The 25,646-nt window shown below is 38.9% G+C and overlaps 1 protein-coding gene across 10 annotated transcripts in view; it reads left to right on the top strand.

The window, feature by feature from the left end:
* The window catches only part of PAK3 (p21 (RAC1) activated kinase 3), a 127,969-nt gene that overhangs the window by 45,621 nt on the left and 56,702 nt on the right, over positions 1-25,646 (top strand). For 7 of the 10 annotated variants that reach the window (XM_043895301.1, XM_043895307.1, XM_043895303.1 and 4 more), the window contains 6 exons: positions 6,460-6,560; positions 10,882-10,926; positions 12,068-12,221; positions 13,722-13,759; positions 18,194-18,325; positions 20,182-20,347. In XM_043895301.1, coding sequence (XP_043751236.1) covers positions 6,460-6,560; positions 10,882-10,926; positions 12,068-12,221; positions 13,722-13,759; positions 18,194-18,325; positions 20,182-20,347 — 636 coding nt within the window. Of the gene's footprint in view, positions 1-6,459; positions 6,561-9,215; positions 9,279-10,881; positions 10,927-12,067; positions 12,222-13,721; positions 13,760-18,193; positions 18,326-20,181; positions 20,348-25,646 lie in introns of all 10 variants that reach the window. The other 3 variants (XM_043895308.1, XM_043895309.1, XM_043895310.1) reach the window with 2 other exon arrangements.

Genomic DNA, 25,646 nt, shown 5'->3' on the forward strand with positions numbered 1-25,646 from the left:
GCCCGCCAGGCTTCTCTGTCCCTGGAATTTTCCAGGCAAGAATACTGGAGTGGGTTGCCATTTACTTCTCCAGGGGATCTTCCCAACACAGGGATCAAACCTTCCTCTCTTGTGTCTGCTGCATTAGCAGGTGGATTCTTTACCAGCTGAGCAGCTCTGCCTTATAAAATTGTGGTGGAAATTAAATGAGATAACCCTAGAAACACTCTGCATGTGGTAAATATTCCCTAAATGCTAGTGACTACATGTGTAGACATAAACCGCATGCTAGGAAATGTGAGAATGATACAGTCTCTGCTGTCAAGTGTCTCAAAGTTTAGCTACAGAGATAGGTATGTAAAGAAGAAATGAAAATGCAGTGTTAATCAGGGCCAAGCTCTGAGTATACACTGGGTCACTCTATGGGAGCAGAAAGAGAAGGGCATTTAACTTTGTCTGCAGAGGGAAGACAGCAAAAGTCTTGCCAAAGGAGAGAGAATGCAAGAGTGAGTCTTCAAGAGTAAGGATTAATGGGAGTTGTCCACACAAAGCAGAGGCATGTGGTAAAAAGTCAGACTTTCCAGGCCTCAGCCTAACACATGTAAAAGCTTGGCAGTAAGAGAGAAGCTGGCAGTTGAGGGAGTATGAAATGGATATGGAACAGTGGGGGCCACATCTAGAATAGACAGTGGAGAGGCAAGCTGAGGGCAGATCATGCAGGCCCTTGGCTTACATGCTAGGGTGCATGGGCTTTGAACATCTGGATAATGGGGGGTCTTAAAGGCAGGAATGTGGTCAGATATGTATATTCCAAAAGATTATTCTGGCCACAGAGTAATGAGTCACAGAGGGCAAAATTGGAGATAGTAAGACCTGGTGAAAAATGCTGGTGCCTTGGACTAAGATGATGATGATTTGTGGAGATGAAAGAAAGAAGATGGATCCAAAATGAGCTAGAACATCATTAAGACTTAGACTGATTAAGATCTAATTAAAGAAGGAGTCAAAGAAGCTCCCAAATTTAGGATTTGGGCAGTTGGGCCAGTATTGAAATACCCAATAGCCAAAGTAAGCATGTGTCTGCTGCTGCTGCTAAGTCACTTCAGTCATGTCCGACTCTGTGCAACCCCATAGACGGCAGCCCACCAGGCTCCTCCGTCCGTGGGATTTTCCAGGCAAGAACACTGGAGTGGGTTGCCATTTCCTTCCCCAAAGCATGTGTCTAAGACCCAGCAAATTAGGGCACCCAAAATGTGAAAACATTTTGGTTTGGGATATACAGTAGTTAGACAAGTTAATCACCGTAGGAATATCAGAACTTTTGTGGCTTCCTTACCTTTTTTATGCAGTAGGATTGTTTTTATTTGAGAGAGAGTCATAATTTTTTCATTGCTTAGAGTCTCCCAAAGAGGAGGAGTCCAAGGCCTTAATCCTCCTCTGATCTGGGCAGTGAGTGGTTATCATTTCACTGAGAACATGGACACTGAAGGAGGAGCAAGTTTGGACATCCTGCCTCTGTTATAATTAGTGCTATGTGATGAGAATGGCATAATTAGGCTTATAAGGGACTGGCAATTGGGTGACCTTAGGGATACACCATTAAGCTGATTCTCATAATTCAGCTTAAGTAGTGGAGCTTCCCTTGTAGCTCAGTTGGTCAAGAATCTGCCTGCAGTGCAGGAGACATGGGTTCAATCCCTGGGTTGGGAAGATTCCCTGGAGAAGGAAATGGAAACCCACTCCAGTATCCTTGCCTGGAAAATCTCATGGACAGAGAAGCCTGGTGGGCTGCAGTCCATGGGGTCGCAAAGAGTCGGGCACGACTGAGCAACTAACACTTATTTACATCTTAGTCAACATGCTTCAGTTGTGCTGCCGTAGCTAATGGAGAAGTAGGGAGAGCCTGTTTGCTGGCAAGAGAGATCTTGAATGCAAGTTGATATCATGATTAAAGATATAGCCTAAGCTAGGGAGTCTTAACCTGGATCCTAGGGAAATTTTGAGCCTCTGAAGTTATATTCAGAAGTGTGTATATGTGTGTATAATCCAATTTTGTAGACAGAAGTACCACAGCTTTCTTTAGATTTTTCATAGTGGTCTTTGACACCAAAATAGTCACCAATCACCAGTAGATTTACTGTGAAGTGAGTTCAGCTGCTTCTTCAGAGTTTCTCACTTGGGATTCTTCCAAGGCTCTTGAAGGAGTCCTAGCAATTTTTGTATTGTTTTTACTTAAAGGGAATATTCCTCTCAAATCACATAAAGTCTTTGTACCCACAAAATCTGTATCTACCCCTGCCAACCACAGATTAGGAAACTACCCAACATGAGTTAGTATCTGGGAGTGAATGCCATCCAAGAGAAATGAATGCCAAAGACTGTGCTAGGAAAGGAAAGGCAGAATAAGAAATGCCCATCAAATAAAGAATGATTACTTAGGGAGGAGGGGGATCAGACCACACTGTCAAGGAAACAGAAAGAGAGGTGTTTAGCCAAGTTCAACATGGATGGGAGATCAGGAAAGAGGAAAATAAGAAAATGATTACAGGAGTAGCTGGGTGATCAGTGGTGATCAGTGGACTGGCTGGAACAGAAAGCTGAGTGTTTTATTTGCCTTTCTGGACAAGTAAAAGTGGTAGTTGAACAATTATAAGTGGTAGTTACAGTCTATAAACATGCAAGGGAAGTAGAAGTACCTACAGAAAATGCTAATCTTCATTGTTCAGTTAAAATGATAGTCAATAAAATAGATTCACTGTAAATGTGGAATCTATACCCAGTTGAATTTAGATGGCACATATATACTTTTCAAAATGAGTCCTAAATGTGTTCTATGGCCAGGCAAAGACTTTGAGTGACCCTTGTCCCCCTTACCCACTCCCCCCCCCCCCACCGACCACCTCAACCTTTCTTTCCTAATCTTGTATCTTAATCCTCTTACTTCTTGAATTTCCATATTTGTGTGCCATATCTCTGTCCTCTGGCTGGCGAAAGGGAGCAGTGAGAGAGTCGAAAGAGAAAAGAAGCCGTGAGAGTGACCATTGGATATGAAATGTTTTGAGTTTAAAATTTATCCTGGATAACCCACGGAACCAGTAATCCATTATGGTTAATTGAATGTTGTCTAAAATTCAGAGCAAGGAAACATCTATTTGAACCAGAATGTTCTAAATTTACCACCCTGGCAACTCTAAAGTTGATTGGTTTCAATTGGGCAAAACTGGTTCATGCTGACTTACCCAGTATTAGGAGGGTATTATTTTTTTTTTACTGTGAAATGCAGCCATAGCAGAGATACATACTCGAATTTGCTGATATATAAATGCCATCTTACAGTGTTTCCACAATAATTTCCTCCTGGGATTGTTTATGAGATAGACTAATTTCATTACAGTTCCCAAATTTATTTCTTCAGTGATTATTCCTTTAAAGTTTTTTGACTTATTAACTACTGAAGTATTTATTCATAATTGTGTCACTATGAAAAATCTGTTACTTGAGGACAATGATTTTGAATGACTACCATGACAAAATTTATAAGGACATGGGAAAATAGCTACAAACTCTTGGAATTGGTTTGAGGTTTCTAGTTCAGTTCAGTCTCTCAGTTGTGTCTGACTCTTTGCCACCCCATGGACTGCAGCATACCAGGCCTCCCTGTCCATCACCAACTCCCAGAGTTTACTCAAACTCATGTCCATTCAGTCGGTGATGCCGTCCAACCATCTCATCCTCTGCTGTCCCCTTCTCCTCCCACCTTCAGTCTTTCCCAGCATCAGGGTCTTTATAAATGAGTCAGTTCTTCCCATCAGGTGGCCAAAGTATGAGTGGTTCAACTTCAGCATCAGTCCTTCCAGTGAATGTTCAGGACTGATCTCCTTTAGGATAGACAGGTTGGATCTCCTTGCCGTCCAGGGGACTCTCAAGAGTCTTCTCCAACATCACAGTTCAAAAGCATCAATTCTTCAGCGCTCAGCTTCCTTTATAGTCCAACTTTCACATCCATACATGACCACTGGATAAACCCTAGCCTTGACGAGACGGACCTTTGTTGGCAAAGTAATGTCTCTGCTTTTTAATATGCTGTCTAGGTTGGTTATAACGTCTTTTAATTTTATGGCAGCAGTCACCATCTGCAGTGATTTTGGAGCCCCCCAAAATAAAGTCTGTCACTGTTTTCCATTGTTTCCCCATTTATTTGCCATGAAGTGATGGGACCAGGCGCTTACTCCTTGGAAGGAAAGTTATGACCAACCTAGACAGCATATTAAAAAGCAGAGACATTACTTTGCCAACAAAGGTCCGTCTAGTCAAAGCTATGGTTTTTCCAGTGGTCATGTATGGATGTGAGAGTTGGACTGTAAAAAAAGCTGAGCACTGAAGAATTGATGCTTTTGAACTGTGGTGTTGGAGAAGACATACTGAGAGTCCCTTGGACTGCAAGGAGAGCCAATCAGTCCATCCTAAAGGAGATCAGTCCTGGGTGTTTATTGGAAAGACTAATGCTGAAGGTGAAACTCCAGTACTTTGGCCACCTGATGCAAAGAGCTGACTCATTTGAAAAGACCCTGATGGTGGGAAAGATTGAGGGCAGGAGGAGAAGGGGACAACAGAGGATGAGATGGTGGGATGGCATCATTGATTCAATGGACATGGGTTTGGGTGAACTCCGGGAGTTGGTGATGGACAGGGAGGCCTGGCATGCTGTGGTTCATGGGGTCACAGAGTCAGACACAGCTGAGCAACTGAACTGAACTGATGGACCAGATGCCATGATCTTAGTTTTCCGAATGTTGAGTTTTAGGCCAAATTTTTCACTCTCCTCTTTCACTTTCATCAAGAGGCTCTTTAGTTCTTCACTTTCTGCCATAAGGGTGGTGTCATCTGCATATCTGAGGTTATTGATATTTCTCCTGGCAGTCTTGATTCCAGCTTGTGCTTCATCCAGTCCAGCATTTCTCATGATGTACTCTGCATATAAGTTAAATAAGCAGGGTGACAATATATAGCCTTGACGTACTCCTTTCCTGATTTGGAACCAGTCTGTTGTTCCATGTCCAGTTCTAACTGTTGCTTCCTGACCTGAATATAGGTTTCTCAAGAGGCAGGTCAGGTGGTCTGGTATTCCCATCTCTTGAAGAATGTTCCACAGTTTGTTGTGATCCACATAGTCAAAGGCTTTGGCACAGTCAATAAAGCAGAAGTACATGTTTTTCTGGAACTCTCGCTTTTTCAATGATTCAACGGATGTTGGCACTTTGATCTCTGGTTCCTCTGCCTTTTCTAAATCCAGCTTGAACATCTGGAAGTTCATGGTTTGTGTACTGTTGAAGCCTGGCTTGGAGAATTTGAGCATTACTTTGCTAGTGTGTGAGATGAGTGCAATTGTGTGGTAGTTTGAACATTCTTTGGCATTGCCTTTCTTTGGGATTGGAATGAAAACTGATCTTTTTCAGTCCTGTGGCCACTGCTGAGTTTTCCAAATTTGCTAGTATATTGAGTGCAGCACTTTCACAGCATCATCTTTTAGGATTTGAAATTGTTCAACTGGAATTCCATTACTTCCACTAGCTTTGTTCATAGTGATGCTTCCTAAGGCCCACCTGACTTCTCATTCCAGGATGTCTGGCTCTAGGTTACTTATCACACCATCGTGTTTATCTGGATCATGAAGGTCTTTTTTGTATAGTTCTTCTATGTATTTTTGCCACCTCTTCTTAATATCTTCTGCTTCTGTTAGGTCCATATCATTTCTGTCCTTTATTGTGCCCATCTTTGCATGAAATTTTGTTTCTAGGAACAACCTGAAATTAATTCAGTAAAAAGCAGCAATTTGTTCTTATTTTTGTTTTTTTACTAGCAATGTTCTGGGTATGATATGATTTAAAACATTTTTAATAATAAAGAGAGACTTGCAACATTATTGATTTGCAAGAATATTCTCACTGAAAGAAGACTAAGTGTCTGTTAAGATATGCTTTGTAATGTAAACATGTAAATTTTAAAAGTTCTAGTTACTTGATATTTAGCTATGGTTTAACATAGAAACACTTATGGATAAAAAACTTTAGTTTGAGCACTTTTCTATTCGTTCTTTCTAATAGTAAAGCTTAATTTTACTTGAGTCTAATGAATTTCTTCTTTAGTAGGTGATATTTGATTCAGCAAAGCCAGTTAAATACAATCTACCTAGATACCTGTTGATTATATCATTAGACTGGTAAAAGATATAAATCAGTTTGACTACAAGTTTTGTTTGAATTGGATTTGGGAATTTGTAAATTATTTGGACCTGACATTTTGTCCAACTCTCAGCAACTTATTTAAATAAAATTATAAATTCTGGAGTTAAATATTGTTATAATTGCATTGGTCTCAATTGTCATTCAGCTTTGTAATTATTTTGATGAACCTAACTGTACAACTTATGGATGCCAAAACTTTATCCCAAATAAATACCTGTTAACATTTTGCCTTTAGCCAATAAGAAGAAAGAGAAAGAGCGCCCAGAGATCTCTCTTCCTTCAGACTTTGAACATACGATTCATGTGGGGTTTGATGCAGTCACCGGGGAATTCACTGTAAGTAAGCTTCTTATTTTGTTTTGTAAGGCATGAAAAAATTCCTTTGTGAAAATCAGTTTCAAAGAAGAATTGCCACGTCCCAAATTATCAGACTTGATGTCTTTGGTGATTTCAAGGAAGATGGACTTTGCCTAGACTTTCACAGGTGGAACTAGAGAGTGGCTTTAGGATTGGCAAAATTATTTTGTTCATCGTGACAAAAATGTTTAATTGTGGTTAGCCTTCAACTTGATTGAAAATGCTAATTTGCCATGGCACAGGAAGCATAGTCTAGACAGACTCAACTTGAGATTGTTCTTTATCACGTGAAGTGAATCAGAGAACCATTGACTCAACTTGGCCAATGAAGACAGTCTATCTGAATAATTCAGGCTTTACATTGGAACCTGGATTACCTAGATAAATTAACCACACTAACCAAAAATCTCTGTAAAATCTACCTTTTTTTCCCTTTGATTTCAAGAACATAGGCTTATATACAGGTATATTTTATAGACATTCAAAACAACAAACCTCATGTTTCAGGAAGAAATATTGATGGGTGTATTGTGTGCTTTAGTGGTTATATACTTACTCTATATTTGTATATATATATAATATTTGTATATATACTATACAAATATATATACACAATCCACAGTAAATACCAACAAGAATTTTCCAGAAAGGCTACAGCTATAGATCCACTCTTTCTTTGGATATTGGTAGTGCCCAAATGGCACATAATCTCAGATCTATGATATTTTATGCCTTTTTTTTTTAAAGATCTGGCATTTTTCTTTTAGATGGATGAAGGAAAAGATATAGGTAGAAATATGTCCTCAGGAAGATCAACTACTTTTTCATACTAGTAAGGACCTCAGTCAAAATGTGCATTCTGAGATAATGAGTAATTTTGAATGCATTCTGGAAAAAAAATCTTTGATAGAACCATCTCCATTGATTATTGGCTTCTTAAACCAGAGAGGTATTTAGATATTAAATAAGTAAATTTCCTATTTCATAACACGATGGTTAGTGAGTAGACTTTGTCATAAGATTAAATTTTTGAAAAGAAGGAAGAAATTAATTTGATTTAGAGAATCAAACCATGTTTCTGAATTAACAGACAAGTTATCTTTTTTCTTAATTCCGGAAGTAAGCTGTGTGAGAATGAAATGGTAATTGATTAAACATCTTAGTCTTGTAAAGTGATATAAACTTATTGTATGTTCTCAGTAGCAAGTAGAAGAGAACATTAAGAAGTACTGACATTAAATAAAGTTGAGATAATGGTTTAACCAATTTCATCATTGAAATCAGAGACATTATTTAAATGGCTTTGAATTTGAGCCCAGTCTCTGTTCTTTGCCGTATTTGAGAATATTCTGTTAGCTACACTTAGAAAATGTAACCCCATTGTCACTGCTACCACCATCATCACCTCCACCAAAACCAACAAATCTTCATATATTGGTATTTTGAATAATCTGAACAAGTTTAAATTTTAAAACATCATAAAAAGATGACTCCTTTTTTCTGACGTTTGAAACAGTAAAAGCACTTAATCATTATAAGTTTTCTCTTAAAACACTTCACTTATTTAAGAGCTCTCTTTCCCAGTTTTGACCTTTTTGTTTTCTATGTGCTTTTCTTCTGTTTTATTGTCTTATTTCATATTTCTCTTTTCTTTTATTCTTCCTTTTTGTTTGTGGATGTGAAAATTTTCCCCTCCACTATTCTCATGTGATATAGTCTGGTTCCTTTCCAATTTTTAAATTTTTTCCACTTTTTCCTACTTGTCTGACATCTTATGATACAATTTTTCTATCTTTTCTTTCATTTGTTCTTTATGGGTTTTGAATGGAAGTGAAAGAAAGTGAATCACCAGCATTTTGCTGACTGTAGATCAGTCATTTTCACTTTGCTATCAATTAGAACCCAAAGAACCAATCGGAGCGGTGTGGGGGAGCAATATGTGATGGGCAGTCTTTCCAGTCATGAAAAACAGTTAAATGCAACTAAACTAAACCGAACAAGAACTTTTCCCCTCTTCTCAAAAATCTAATATTGAAATAAAGTGTTTGATGCAGTTGTTAGAAATCCACTGAATATGGATAAGACACAGGCTAAATTTGGAAATCTGATGTACTTTATTGTCATCATGATAATCTTTTATAACTATCTGACCCCACATTATTTTTTTAAAATACCAAATTCTTTTTTTTTGCCATCTTAACCTGTGATTTATGTTTACTGGCTTTAACAATACCAAACGATAATAAGCTTTTAAAAGTCATTTTATTGGTAGGATTTAGAATTGAGTCTTAATTGCCCCCGTACCACTAATTATGTGTATGTGCGTGTGCATGTGGAGGGGGAGGGACATATTACTAAATTTGCCCACTGCAATTGTTGAGGTTGAATTTTGAGCAATTGGTTGAACTATCTAGTCCAGTTGTGTCACAAGAGCCTGTTACTTAGAATATTTGGACACTGATTTGGTGTACTGCTTGGTGCTTATCCTTTGACTAATCGGCCCGTAAAACCTTGTACACTTGGTCATATGCTTGGACCCTGAGGTTAAAATTAGGTTGGGAGGTGAGATTTGGGGTATGAAACTATTACAAGTCCTTACCCTTTATCTTGCCATTTTTGTCCCAAATACTTCAGAACTCCCCCTTCCAGACCTCTAGACCTGTGACGGTCGCTTCAAGTCAATCAGAGGGAAAAATGGTATGAGTGATATAAATAATAATTCTTCTGATAAGATAAATGCTTGGCCTGTTGTATCATGCTGCCATTCTCCTGGGCTACACTGGACAATCCCCAGCTTGATATACATCTAGTTGTTCTTACCTACATGGTCAGGCCTTGACTGCTCCTGCTTCTGATGCTCACACGTCTAGGTCTTCATGAGCTATCTGACTTCTGGGGTTTGTACCTCAATTTGGAGTAATGAGATGGCTTTCTGTTTACATCCCTTTGTGGCATACATTCAAATTTAAGTGTTAGGTCTCATTGATGAACTGGTTTATCTCAACTTAAAAAAGGAAAAAAGACGTTATGTCAGCAGCATAGTCACATGGTAAGTATAGTTGTCTGGAAGATCTTTTGCAGTTGACAGCAGTTATTCCTGCTGTCTAGTGATCATAAGACTATTATCACAAAAGCTTAGAAGTGCCATGAGAATGTATAGTAACTGCAAATATTCTAATGATTATGGTAATGATCATGCCAGTGATGTCCGCTCTAGTGGTTATGTGCAATGCATACCTGGTTTTGTAACATTTAATAACTCCTTTGGCCATTACAGTATTAACCAAATGCTATTAATTGCACTTAGAATCAGAACTGGGATCATGCATGGGCTCCTGAGTTCAAATTTTTGGCTTAAAGCTTTAGCTTCAAATTGCGTGATGAATGCATGTGAAAGTATCCTTTTCACTGTGCTTGGAGTAACCCCAAATGCCAGGAATCAAAGACCTGTATCCCAAATCAAACCAGTTGGGTCAAAGCATGTTTCTGTAGTGTTGTAAATAATATCTTTATTTAGACAAAGCTGTTACCTTATATCTGATCTTATTATGTGGGAAATGGGACTTTGGAACAGCAACATTAAAATGGAGATTGTTCATAATATGGTATGAAATGAAATGATTTCCCTTCCCTGGTCTAAATGACTAAGAAATTCAAACATAGAGTCTGGCTGTGTGGGAAATCCTTAATCTAGTTTTTTCTAAGCCAGCCATGACTTTAGCTCCAAAATACAGAAGAATCACTTTAATGAGGTCAAGGTTAAATTCAGCATCACAATATAACTCTTCTTTGAATTTTAGCCATACAGACACTTCCCATGTGAAATTGAAAATGGTTCACCAGAATTGGGAACTGAAATTTGTAAGTTCATCACATGGCCACTGGCTACCTGTGATCACCCAGTTGTAAAAGACGACTTACAAATTATTGTTGAAGTTTTTCATGATGCCATCCTTCTTTCCTCCAAATTCATGTTTCTGCCTTTTAATAATTTCTCTAGCTATGTAATGGTAACTCTTACGATTGCCTATTTATGGAGGAAGCATCTGACCAAAAGTGGAGTTGTTGCATCCAAACTTTGGAACATTGTCGTTTTCTCTGTTTTCTGAAATCTGTTGTCCTGTAGCCTGTCCTGGCCCTTATTTAGTTAATACCTCCCTATTCTCACAACCGCCCCACTTTAGAAGGGATTATTACCCCCTCCCCATTCAGACCCATTGGTTTCATCTCCTCCCACCTTCTAAGTTGTCCCACATTCTGTTTTAACTTTCTTTTCTTTCTTTATTTACGTCCATTACAGCCAGATCTCTATGGCTCACAGATGTGCCCAGGGAAGCTCCCAGAGGTGCGTCACAGGCCCAAAAGAAGCTTGCATCAAAGTGCTTCTTTGAGATGTCATAGCACTGCAGCAGCAGGTTCATGTGTGTGCAGTAGAGTTGTTGCTTGGCTTATCTCACTTTTTTGTTGTCATTCCAAACTCTGGAGGCCCACGTCACACATTGTTTTGCCGAGACTTCATAGGACAAAGCCACGTAAATTGTGTCTAGATGCACTTCAGGAATAGTGTGTCTGTTTCTCGCTCCAAGTTGCTCTTGGAGGTTGGATAATTATGAAATGGGGGCATCCATAGGCTGAACATGTAGGAAAGGATGCAAAGCTCACCTCCCAGTGTAATCTTTGCAATTCTCCTTGGTTAGAGTACCAAACACTCCCTCCTCTCTGCTCTAAATACTTTGGATGATTGCAAATTTTCACAAGGCTTTGGCTTGGTTGCCACAGTCCCAGGTTCTATGTGGCCAATGAACGAAGTGGGGAGGAGGGGATAGAGGGGGGAGAGGAGAAAGCTGCAGGGAAAATACCCAAAGCAGCCTTTACTATTTAGCACTCCTGTGGTTATTGCTCTGCCATGATTCTGTTTTTGTCTCCTCTCAATCCCTCTTTATATTAAAGTTCTAGACCCCCCAAAAAATTGCATTTGATAATCGCAAAATATAAACTGACCAAGGGTGAGGCTTTCCTTTTATTCTAAGAGATATTCTAATTACAACATGCTCAGAAACAGCTTATGTTATTCTAGCCGTATAAAACCTATTGATCTGAACTATACTGTGCTGTGCACAAATTTAGAGAAGTCTTGCTATGTCTGCCCTGAGTCACCAGAAAAAAATAAGCTAAGCCGTAAACATCATTTCATGGATGAGCAGAGTTAATATGGAGGTGATTTTCATGCGCTTTTTTTTTTCTATCACAGTCATACTCCCACCCACCCTTTTTAAGTTGGATCCTAGTTTTACCTATGTGTTTTAATTAGAGAAGAGAATGATTGCATTATTAAGTTACTAACTTTAAATCTAGAGTGTAACTTCAGTTTCCCAAGTGTAATCCTACAGGTAGCATGGGCTTCTTGGTGAAGAACTTTACTGGAACATGAAAATGCAGCTGCCGAATGTTCTGAGCTGCCATTCTTTCCCTTTGGTTGTCCACAGGGAATCCCTGAACAATGGGCACGATTACTCCAAACCTCCAACATAACAAAGCTGGAACAGAAGAAGAACCCCCAAGCTGTTCTAGATGTTCTCAAATTCTATGATTCCAAAGAAACAGTCAACAACCAGAAATACATGAGCTTTACATCGGGAGGTAAGAATAAATCTAAGATATCAAAAAGTAAAGGAGAAGGAATTCCCTGGTGGTCCAGAGGTTAGGACTCCGTGCTTTCATTGACACGGGCCTGGGTTCGATCCCTGGTTGGAGAATTAAGATTCTGCAAACTGTGCAGCACATCCAAAACAAACAAACAAAAAACAAGTCATTTCAGTCTCAGAACTTCAGGATTAGAACAGAATGCCTGGAGGGCATTTGAAGACAGATCAAGCTCCTTTTCCAAATGACTTCAACATAAGTCAGCCAGAGGATAAGTTGGAAGTTGAAGTTGATGTTAGAAGATTTATGGTACTTGGGTGATTTTAGAGCTCAAACAAAGAAATTGTCCAGTGAAGTAGTAGTTGTCAGTTTGAATCAGCAATCACAATTGTTGTTTTGTCTCTTCACTGGCGTGAAGAAAGTCAAGTCACTTAGGATCAGGCCTTGTGATGTGTTCATGAAATAAGAGGTGTCTGGATCAAACCCTGGTCTCTTGAAATTTATTATTTTATCCCTTTGATCATTGAATTGCACCATGATGGCACAGCGCAAATTTTATGGTTGCTGGATTATTTTGATCAGACCTCAAAATCAGACTTACAAAAAAGACATATGTCTTGGTGTTTATAAGAGATCAAAATGACTGTGTTCCTCCTGCCTTATCTCAACTTCATTTGCTAGCATGTGACCTGGCCTTTGACATGCTGATGTCCAAATTTGCACTATAAACAACTGGAAAATATACCAAAGAATAATTTTGCATTTTGAAAAGGATAATCTGGGTTGAATCTCTAAAGCAATTTATTATTTTACATCTAAAGGAAGAAGAGAAGACTGTCATTACAGCTCCAGCTATAAAGAGCCCCTCCCTTTGGCATTGGTTTTAATACATAGGGCAGCTTTGCAGAATTTGTTCTTTATTCCATGTTGCCACTGCTTTTTAACCATTTTATTTTTATGTGTCGAATTTTCTCAGCTTACAAAGATGAGATCCTGAAATCTAGCTTAGAACTCAACAGTATCTGAGTTATTGCTGTATTCTGAAACTCACCATGTGTTTTCTTGATGCTCTCATGTTGTGACTAATAGTGTAGGAAGGGGAGGGAAGGAACAGAAGGGGAAAAGAAGGCAGGGTGGAAGGAAGGAAGGAAGGGAAAAGAAGGAAGGAGGGCGAGAGGGAAGGAGGAAGCTGAGGAAAAATTCTGAATATAGATGAGTAGAGTCATACCAGTCAGCAGTAGGTAATCTCAGCATTGCTCAGTATAGGTGCAATTCACTGGAGGCCTTCATTAAAACCTATAAAATGGGATGGCGAGAATATGGTGATGATGCAAGGGTATGAACTATTTTAAGAAAAACATCATTTGTCATGATATCTATTTAATACTGAATTGAAAATTTTCCTTCTGGTCAAACACATGCGGTTTTTTAGAGCATAGTCTTTCAATGAGGCAGTCTTTATAAAACAAAGCTAATATCTTTATCTTCACTTTTCAGATAAAAGTGCACACGGATACATAGCAGCCCATCCTTCGGTAAGTGAAAAATTGAAAATGATCTTGTATGTTTGGTATTTCTGGTGGTCCAACAGAATATAATTGTGCAGGCCCAGTTTTTAGATACACATAGAGTCTTTTAAAAAAATAGTTTAAGAGGTATAATTTAGAATGATAAAATTCACCCTTTTTACAGTGTACAGTTTGATGATGAGTTTTAGTAAATGTATATACCTGTACCACCATCACCATAATCCAATTTTAGAACATTTTCATCACCCCAATAAAGTCTCCCAAGTCTGCCTAGAGTTAACCCCATCCACCCCACCCTAGCCCTAGGGCATCACTAATCTGATTTTATGGATTTATCATTTTGGACATTTCACATAAATGAAATAATATAGTATATGACCTTTGGGGATTGACTTTTCTCACTCAGCATATGACCCAATTAAGTAAGTCTTATCACTGTCTCCATTTTACAGATGAGATTCAGAGAGGTGAAATAACTTGTCTAAGGCCATACCACTACATCTTTTGGTGTCACCTGTTCCAACAAACTGAGATGAAGTGGGGAGGGGATAACTAAAAGTCCCATAGATAGTTTTATCAGAGAAGTGACTGGAAAATAAGGAACTTACCTCAAGGGCCTTGAAAGTGCTATAGTATCTGAAAGAATACTCATACAGAGAAAATCATCTTAGACAAGGCTTCTCTTTGTATGAGTTTCATTTTGATAACCTGATAGAAATAATTTCCTGCCCTGTTTGCTTCCTTAAGAGTGAAATATTTTAATTAACATTAGCGAAAGTTTCCTAACTGCTTATTCAGAGTCATAGATAATCAAGCTAATTCTTCCTTTTATAGAGGATAAATGCTAACCTGCTTGATGTCACCCTGGGCAGTCAGTGTGACAGCAGTAAATCATTACTGGTGAAAATTAAAGACTCTCAAATAATATGGCAGTTCCTCAAAAATTTAGAAGAGAATTACCACATGATCCAGCAGTTCCACTTCTTGATGTATACCCAGAAGAACTGAAAGCAGAGTCTTGAGTAGGTATTTATACACCCATATTTGTAGCAGCAATGTTCATAGTAACCAGAATGTGGAAGCAATCCAAGTGTCCATCAACAGATGAATGAATAAACAAAAGTGGTATATCCTTACAGTGGATTATTAGTCAACCTTAAAAAGGAAGGAAATTCTTACATATGCTACAACATGGATGAACCTCTAGGACATTATGCTAAGTGAAACTATCCAGTCACAGAAAGAAAAATACCATGATTCTGTTTATATATAAGGTACCTAAAGTAGTCAGTATCATAGATACAGAAAGTGGTTGCTGGGTGAGGTAGAAATGGGGTGTTGTTTAATGGGTACAGAGTTTCAGTGATGAAAAGAATTCGGGGGATGGATAGCAGTGATGGATGCACAGCAATGTGAATATACATAACTCTCCTGCACTGTACACTTAAAAATGGTAAATTTTATGTTATGTCTATTTTACCACAACTAAAGAGAAAACTTAAAAGACTAAAGACTCTGGACATAAGTTGTTAGTCTTTTCCTCCACTTACAAGTGGAGGCCACTTGGGGAAAGTGGCTTGATTTCTGTGACCCTCTCTTTCCTCAGTCTTAGCTGGGAATACTAACAATACTTGCTTCCTAAAACATGTGTGACTATTGAATATGATAATGCATATAATATACTTAGTACATTTCCTAGCACCTACTATGTGTTCACTAAATGTAAGCTACTACTGCTGCTGCTTTTAGATGGCAACAAGGATGAAAACTCATTTTCTCCACACATGAGACTTGCATGAGGCCCTGGTACTGGTGCCTTGCTCAGAATTCTCAGAACAGAGCAGAAGGTAGCTCTCCTGTTCTCACTGCTCATTGCCCTCCTGCTGCTGCTTTGCTGTGACAGCTTCCTGGACTCCATTGAAAACAGCACATGAAGGAAGATGATAACAAAGTGGGAAAGACAGAAATGCCAACCTTCCATCATCAACACATACCTTACCTCCCTTGATTTAATTACTGTCATTATTGTGCACTATTAGATAGGTATGTTGACAAATAGTTGTTATCTCTTTAAGGAGGTCAGTTATTTTGAACACCAACTTCCTAGGATGGTCCATGTGTTGGTTTTTATTGTAAACAGCTTTTATCTCCTAAGATACATTGGCCTTTTTTTAGCTTGCTTCTATTGGTTTTACTTGTAGAATTAAAACTAAATCTACATAATGTTAAAAATATTCCATCAGATCAGGAAAGAAACTGATGAACTCACTGTTTGAAGATAAGAACAACTGGAATTTACTTTTTAAAACATGTATCTATCAAGTGCCTCCTTATCAAAACTAGGAAATTTAGAGCTCAGTCCAGTAAGGGAAGAAAAGTATAAACATAAAGAAGCACAGTGCCATATGAATCATGTTACACACCATAAAATATGTTCATTTTCTATGAGAATTCAAAGAAAGGAGCTTCCTTTTATCTGGGGAGGGATAAAGGGAGCGGCCCTTTTCAAGGGCCTAGTACAAAATACGCACTTGGTACATATTTTGAATGTTGAATTAGAAAAATGCTTCATAGAAAATGTGGAATTTGAACTCGATCCTAAAGTTCAGATGCGATTTGGATCTGTGAAGATACAGAAGGGTATTCTTGGCAAAGGGAAAGCATGATAAAGGGCACGGTAGTGAAGAGAGCAAGCGGACAAAGGGGTATGAATTTGAATGAAGACTGAGATGCAAGAAAAGGAATCATAGGAGTTCAGCTTTGAAAGTTAGGTTGGAGCCAAATCATAGAAGCCCTTAAATAGTATTCTAAGGAATCTGGTCTAAGTAAGTGTACAGGGGGAAAAGCCCTTGAAGTTTTGTGGAACAAGAGAGTTAAGTTATTAAAGCTTATGAAGGGTGATTTGATCACACATGTTCAGAAGGAATTAAGGACAGAAGGTAAGACTGGATGAAGGGAAACCGACTGGGGAGATATTGCAAGTATCCAAGGCCAGAGGTGATGTGGGTCTACGTGAGACAGTGGCAGTGGGAATGGAGATTAGATTTAAATTCCGGAGATATCTAGGTTACTGATTAGATGTTGGAGGAAAGGTTTCGGTCAAAGATAATTGCAGGTTTTGAATGATATGCGGGTAGCCAAAAAGATGAGGACATTATCTTTCAGGAGGTGCATATTTCTGTAAGAAGATGCCGAGTTTCCCATGAGGCAACTTGAGTTCAAAGGGCTGGCCGAATTTCCAGATGGAGATAATTGATTAAACTACTTGGCTAAGGGTGGGTTTCTATTGATCAAATGAACTAAATTTGGAACCTTAAGGTCAAGTTGGATCACTTTTTTGGGACTCAGTAACTTAGGACTGTGGAATTGCACTTTATGTACTTCTTGTGGTTTTAGGAGGAGATTGTACTTCACACTGCTTGTGCTTTTGTTGCATTAGAAACACTCCCAGTAGACCTAGCTATCCCATAGGATGTGACTTCATGGGATTGACAACACCTTCTAGACATAGCCTGCATTGTTTACAAGTTTCAGCATCTTCTAGTAGCCTGGATGGGAATCAAAATAGAAACAATGTTGTAGTCACTAAATGTGTTAAACTAATAGCTATATAATTAATATGGAGTTAATGATGCCTCCCATAGTCGTAGGAATCTGATTTGCTTCTCATCCATCACAAATCCGTTGGTATTAGTGTTATTAAATACTAAATACTGTTCAGGGACCTACTCTTCAATTTGAGGCTATTTTGACATTTGTGTATATTTATTGTACTATCGGGGCTTCCCAGGTGGCGCTAGTGGTAAAGAACCTGCCCGCCAGTGCAGGAGACACAAGAGATGTGGGCTTGATCCCTGAGTCAGGAAGATCCCCTGAAGGAGGGCATGGCAACCCACTCAAGTACTCTTGCCTGGAGAACCCCATGGATAGAGGAGCCTGGAGGGCTACAGTCCATAGGGTCCCAGAGAGTCAGACACAACGGAAGTGACAGCACACACACACACATTTATGCCATATCCAGATGTATACTCTTATCTTTAGGCACAAAATAGCCCTTTTCTTGTTGATAAACTGTCAGCAGTCAACACAATGACAACTGACCTGGTACAAATTCAAGACTTTATTAGCAATTTGATTTTTACAATATATTCATCGATTTAAAAAACATTAAAACTCGAAAATGTTACATGAATAGTTCACTGTTTTTGAGCTCAGTAGAAAATGAAAGGAATTTTTAAAATCTCATGGTGCTCAAATCCTGACCTCAATTTATCTCTGAGTGTGGGCAGGTCCTGGCCACCAAACTGCAGACAGTTCTGCTAACGTGTAAAAGATAAAATTCCCTCCTATCCCTACATGCTTAAATATCTTATCTCCCTTTTCTCATTTCTGAAGAAAAACCATGAAGAGTTAATACCTGGTCTTTGTTTTTATCCTAAGAGTACAAAAACAGCATCAGAGCCTCCTTTGGCTCCTCCTGTGTCTGAAGAAGAAGATGAAGAAGAGGAAGAAGAAGAAGATGACAATGAGCCCCCACCAGTCATTGCACCAAGACCAGAGCATACAAAATCAGTAAGTCCGAAGTGACTGTTTCCAAATGATTCAACAGATGTCCTTTGAAATAATCCTAGAGTTTGAAACTAGTTGATGACCCAGTATCTATTGAGCATCTGTGTTCCCAGAACTAGAATGAGTGAGTGAAAGTCGCTCAGTCGTGTCCAACTCTTTGTGACCCCATGGACTATACAGTCCATGGAATTCTCCAGGCCAGAATACTGGAGTGGGTAGCCTTTGCCTTCTCCAGGGCATCTTCCCAACCCAGGAATCGAATCCAGGTTTCTTGCAATGATAGCTCAGTTGGTAAAGAATCTGCCTGTGATGCAGGAGACCCTGATTCGATTCTTGGGTCAGGAAGATCCCCTGGAGAAGGGATAGGCTACCCACTCTGTTATTCTTGAACTTCCCTTGTGGCTCAGCTGGTGAAGAACTAGACTATAAGATACAAATTTGGTTGGGGCTACTATTTAGAGATACAGATTAGCACATGAAAGCAAAAGAATAATACCAAACAATATATAAATAAGTGCTAAATTTTAAAACCATGGCAGAAGTTAAGCTAGAGAATGAAATCCATGGGAATCATGTAGGAAGTATTGCATCAGCAGAGGAACCAAGACCACAATTAGCACAGCATGTTTGGGGGCCTCAAAAGACTAACTCCTATGAGCTTTCAAGGGCAGTATACTTGAAGCATTGTAAATTTTTTTTTTTATAGAAATCAGTTGTCTTTAAAAGCTTATTAAAGGCTGAGGAGCAGGGTGGAGGGAGGGATGAATAGGTGGAGCACAGAAGAATTTTAGGGCAGAGAAAATATTCTATATGCTACCATAATGATGGATGCATGTCATTACATTGTTGTTTAGTCACTCAGTCTTGTCCGACTCTTTTGCAACCCCATGGATTTTCCAGGCAAGAATACTGGAGTGGGTTGCCATTTCCTTCTCCAGGGGATCCTTCTGACCCAGGGATTGAACCTGCGTCTCTTGCATTGGCAGGTGAATTCTTTCCACTGAGCCACCAGGGAAGCCCACATGTTTATACACTCATCCAAACCCATAGAATCTGCAACATTAAGAGTGAGCCATATGGTTGTTGGATTGAAAGTGATGAAAAATAGGATACTTGAATATCATAATTCTATTGATCCAGTCTGTGTGTGGCCAAAAATATAATAGCCTAATGCTACCTTTATTATAGTTTGCTCTTCTAGTTCCTCCTGCTTGACTTCTGTAGGTAAATACAGTTCGGTAAATACCTCTACAGAAATTGATAGTCCTGGAGGCTGCCATCTCATATACAAGATGATAGGAGACAGAGAAGGCATTTCTGGAAAGAAAGAATCAAGGCAGAAGGTCAAACATAAATTTTGAGAATTAGAAGAGAGATAGCCAGTATACTCAGACCCTAAAACTTTAGGAAGATGATGTAATTATCTAGGGTTATACAACTATTTAGTTACAGAATTTTCACTAGTATCTGTATCACCCACACTCGGTGATTTTAGATTCAAGGGACACTGACTTTATTGTTGTTGTTCAGGGGCTAAGTCATGTCTGACTGTTTGCAACTGCATGGACTGCAGCACGGCAGGCTTCCCTGTACTTCACTATCCCCCAGAGTTTGCTCAAATTCACGTCCATTGAGTCAGTAATTGAATATATTAATGATCTACAAAAATTGATGCTTCTAGAGTCATAATTGTAAAGGATACATTTAATAATTATGAAAGTACATGATAATAAATCATTGTGTGTGTGTTTTTGAAGAAGAGTGAACCACATGTAAGCTGCGGACTTTCACTGATTCTGATGTGTCAATATTGGTTCATCAATTGTCTTTAACTTGTAACAAAACTTTTTGTCTTTAAGATCTACACTCGTTCTGTGGTTGAATCGATTGCTTCACCAGCAGCACCAAATAAAGAGGTCACACCACCTTCTGCTGAGAACGCCAATTCCAGTACTTTGTATAGAAACACAGATCGGCAAAGGAAAAAATCCAAAATGACAGATGAGGAGATCCTAGAGAAGCTAAGTGAGTTTTTTTCTGCCATCATCTGTTTCTTCATGGGAGCATTTCTCATAAACCACTTTGAGTGGGAATTAAACCTTCAAAAATTTGAACCTGCTTGCAGGCTCCCTGACATCATGAGATAAAAAGTTTGAGATGCACTGTGTATTTTAAATCTCCACCCCCCTTACTCCTAATTACACAGAAACCAAATATTTTCACTTGAAAAAAATCAGTTTCGAGGAAAACTTCGCTAAATGAATTAAGTAGTAAGTTTTATTTTAAGATTATACCTCCCCCCAAAGAGATGAAACAGTCTGATGAAAAATATCCTATGATCATACCCCAGGGGCGCCCACCTGATTAATCATGATAGATAATTCAACCTCAGAATCCAACACAGTCAATCAAAATGGGCAGCCACAATAAAATAGCCCTTCCTCTTAATTTAGGAGCATTGCTATATGGACAGGAAGTCAGGGCCAGCAGATGCTTTCAGCCTCCTTCTTGCAGTGTTATTAGTGTATCCATGCTTGTGCATACACAGTTGCTCCATTTTATAAAACACTCCTTTTCTAGTTACCTTTCTGGGTCAGAGAGACTTAAAAAAAATTCTCTGTTGAAAAGGATCAAAGTTCTGTGAAGCATACTCATTAAACTCATACTCCAAAAGCATCTAACAAATTGCAAGTTTTCTACACTTTATGCCCTCAATCTAACTCCTACTCATCTTTCAAACCTCAGCTCAAAAGATGCCTCCTCAGGAAAGCTGTCCTTGTCTCTCTCAGTATGAGTTGAGGGATCTTTTTACTGCCTCTATCATGCAATGGTTTGATAGCATCACCGACTCAATGGACATGAGTTTGAGCAGACTCCAGGAATTGGTGAATGACAGGGAAGCCTGGCATGCTGCAGTCCATGGGGTCTCAAAGAATCAGACACAATTTAGTGACTGAACTTTGAACCACTGTAGCAAATAATCCCACTGTACTTGTCTGTCTTCTTCACTAGACCAGGAGCTCTTTAAAGATGAGGTTGTGTCTTCTTTTCCCACATGTCCAGCTCTAATAAAGTGCCTGGTACATAAAAGGACTTAATGGATACTTTTTGATTGAATGGGTGAAAAAATGAACAAACAAGTGCCTCTTCACCGGGTTCCTACTTGTCTGTTCTCTGCCAGAGTCTTTTGGAGGAAACAATCAAAAAACAATTTCCTGATATTAAGAAGCTTACAATTTTATTTGTAAGATAAGGTTTAATAGTGTGCCACAATTAGAGAAGAGGACACCTTCTTGGTCATGCAACAGTCCATCTAAAAGAACTCAGAAAAGGAAGAGAACGGTGTAGGCTATAGGCCACAGGAAGACTCTGCAGAGGTGGTCGTGGGGCCATTTTGCCCTCCAGGGGACATTTGGCAGTATCTGGAGACATGTGTTTTCTCGTAGCACAGGGAATGCCACTTGCATCTAGTGGATAGAGAGGCTAAGGATGCTTCTAAACACTGTAATGCAAAGGATAGGCCTCCTTCCTTTCTCCTCTGCAGCAAAGAATTATTCAGCCCCAAATGTCAACAGTGCTGATGTTGAAACAATCTAAGACAGAGGTATTTGGGAAGGCTAAGTTTCGGGTTACAGTAGTCAGTAAGCGCTCAGAACTGGAACTGAGGGTTTAGCCAGTTGACTTTACTGTACATGATTAAACATGCCTCTTTAGTGCTGATACCAACTATTTCCTGAATAAAAGCAGAAATAATTCCCATTTACTAAGTGCCTTCTCTGCTGGCCACTTTACATACATTATCGAGTTTAATGTTCACCGTAATTCCTTGTGGTAGATTTTCCTAGCCTCATTTTACAGATCAGTGAAAGTAAGCCTCAAAAAGCTAAAGTTACCAGATCACCAAACTAATGTGTGATGTAGCCAGAGTTGGAATTCAAATCTCTTTGCCTTTGAAGCTTGTATTATTTCCATTATTCAGTTTGCTTCTGCATATGCTGGCTGTCTCTGTGTAAAAGGGATGAATAAAGGAAAGAATTGCCTGGATAATTTCAGTTCAAGTATTCTTGGAATACTTAATGCCTTAGTTTTCTTTATTTTGCACATCCTATTATATCAGATTTTAAAAATATGACAGCTTTGCTTTAGTAAAAATTATTATTTGATACCTATTACAAATCTCAATAGATTTATTATAATGTAGGCACAGCCCATGTCAAAGTGGACTCCATTATAAGCAGGGAAAGTGGGAAGGGTGGCCTCACCTTCAGTCTCAGGAATCTGATTACTGTGAGGTGGGTAGCCCAGACCACAAAGCTGTCAGGCTGTTCTTCCATGCAGATAGCAATTGTGAGGGCCAGCCCTTGGGACCATTCATTAATGGCTGAAATGAACAGATCATCTTTCAGTTTTACACAGATGGATAGCCTGGGTCTGGCTTGTTCATTGTGGTCTGGTCTGAATCTGATGGAAAATAAAGAAACCCCTACATTTTACTGAATTTTTTTCAAAAGGTGCTGACTGTCAGCAAAATTGTGCAATCCTAGAAATTGGTTTCGGGCTTCCCTCCTCTGGGCCCCACACCTCCTCTCGCCGCCCCCCACCCCAGCCGAAATTTCCCACTGAAAATTCTTTCTCTTAATATACCCTCAAATAGAGCCAATATGAGTTTAGAGAGTTCTTTTGTTTTTTGTTTGATTGTTTGCAGAAATCAGAATGTTCATTATGCCAAAGAGAAAATCTTTTCATGGTTGGACAACTTAGTTTATTTGATACGTAGGACAATACATTGATTGACTTTTCTGTCACTGAAACTGCATCATGAGCCCCATTTTTAAATACTAGTATTTAGTGATTTCTTAAATCCTTGTCCTTTAAAGTGAATGGTTTTTTTCTCATTTGGGAAATTGCTCTGGCTGGAAGTTTTTCTGGTATTGCTATCATTTTTTCCTTTTGATTTTGACTGGCTGATTTTCGTCACTTTGTGCCTATTGTGTCACAATGTTTTTTTAATCCTATCTTTAGTATAAATTATGAATACAAATTATAATGGCTCTGATGAAAGAGGTCACTGTAAAAGCTTGTTTTGTAATTCAGAATTGTAAACAAGGTTTCCTGTTCACTTGCTTTGCATCAGTAGATGGCAGCACACACTCTCCTGTGACTGGTAATGGACGTGGGGGAGCCATTTTATTTGAAGAGCAGTTAAATTCAGAAGCAGGAACGCATCAAAATGGTTGTCTTTTGGTAATTCTTATGGGACTTCCCTGATGGCTCAGCTGGTAAAGAACCCGCCTGACAATGCAGGAGACCTAAGAGATGTGGGTTCAATCCCTGAGATCCCCTGGAGAAGGAAATGACAATCCACTCCAGTATTCTTGACTGGGAAATCCCATGGACAGGAGAGCCTGGTGGGCTGCAGTCCTTGGGGTCGCAAAAGAGTCAGACACGATTGAGCATGTGCACACATATACACACAGTCCTTATGAAAGGATTCATTCCCACTTTTTGTTATTGTTGTTTTTATCCTGCATACCACAGAAGTAAAAGTTGAATCATTTACTACCATAAAACATTGTTAACTAATGCCTGCCAATTGGATTTGGTCATAATTCAGAAAGTGGCTTGGGCTGAAGCTTACTTAATTTTGTTCAGTCTACAGAAAACAGTGTGCTCAGCAACTTATAGTATAACTTTCTTAGAAGACTTTATTAATAAAACTATGGTTTGAAGTGACTTTAAAATCATCATTTCACTAAAAAAAATTAAGCTCCAGATCCTTACTAACCATTAATAGCTAGCTTGAATAAGAGTAGTTCACAGTGTTATAGAAATCTGGGAGGCAATTTGAAAAATGAAATAGCAACTCAGGAATCATTAAATTGGTGATAGATATAACTCAAGTAAAATACATCTCTGTCTTACAATATGGGGCATTTACAAAATGAAATTCCTAATTTTATTTGTTTTTAATTCAACAGATATTTATTGAGTAACCAATGTATTCCACACACAGCTTTATATGAAGAAGCACTGGGGATACAGAGATGCATAAGACATGGCTCCTGTCCTTAAGACATGATCTATAAGGGGATGTCAAATACATAGATGTAGATAGAAGGATGGTGGCTTAAGTACAAAGAAGGAGAGCAAGAACAAAAGCAAGAAAAAAGCAAAAGTGTCAGAAAGAGAGAGAGAGAAGGTGCAATAGTAGTACAGAGAAGTTATTAACTTTATTCCAAAAAATCAAGGAAGACTTCCTAGAAGAGGCTTAACTGAAGCTGAGTTGAAGGATGCATAAGAACTTGCCAGGAAGAAAACTTAGAAGGACATTCTAGGCAGAGACTAGCACACAAAGGAGGTATAAAGGCATATGCTTGGGAATGTTAACTCATTCAATACCACCTGAATATAGAATTGGTGGTAGATGTTGGTACTAGAATTTTAAGAGAAGAAGCCAAATCACGTAGCAGGATCTGATCATGAGCTGCAAGTTGTTCATCTTGGTGAGAGCAAAAGGTTCTAGTGGGGGAGATGAGATGGAGAATGACACAGGAACCAGATATGAAGGACCTTGGATTCCATGCCAAGGTGTTTGAGCTTTACCCTGTAGGTGCTGGGGAAGCCTCCAGGAACCCTGAACCGGAGAATCACATGATCAGGTCTGTACTTGGAGCATACTGATAGAGGTGTGGAGCCTAGACTCAAGTGGGTGAAGGCTGAAAATTTTTGAGTCCAGTTAGGAGGCTGTTGGAATAGTTCAAACAAAAATGAGGGCCCACCTAGAACAGTAGTAATGAGGAGATGATAGATTCAAAGGTATCTAGGAGATAAACAGAGATAGGCCCAGGACTCAGTAGAAAATTCGATGTGGGGATGAAGGTAAGGGATGAGTCAAGGTGATTACCAGATCTCTGACTTGGGCTCCTGATAAGTGGGATGGTAGTACCATTGACTGAGATTGGGAATACAAAAGGAAAAACCTTACAATAACTCACATATGGTAAGTCTTCTTTAACCTAACTGGAACATGAACTTGCTTGTCTTACAAAAAACAAACAACAACAACAAAAACCTAACCACCATGGATGAACAACCCATGAGTGAAACATTTATTATTTTTTCAAGTATACTATGTACTGGTAATTCTGAATTAAATTGTTCACTAGCCCAGAAAGTAGATCATGTCTAAATTAGCACAAAATATTATCTGTAGCACACAGTTTAGCTCTGGAATACATATTTTCTTGTTCACATTCATTTGGTTAACAGATTCAGTGGAAGCCGTTGTTCTGGGCACTGAAGTTACCAGAATGAAAAGACAACG

This window comes from Cervus elaphus, chromosome X (genome assembly GCF_910594005.1).
Source record: "Cervus elaphus chromosome X, mCerEla1.1, whole genome shotgun sequence".
Classification (NCBI taxonomy): Eukaryota; Metazoa; Chordata; class Mammalia; order Artiodactyla; family Cervidae; genus Cervus; species Cervus elaphus.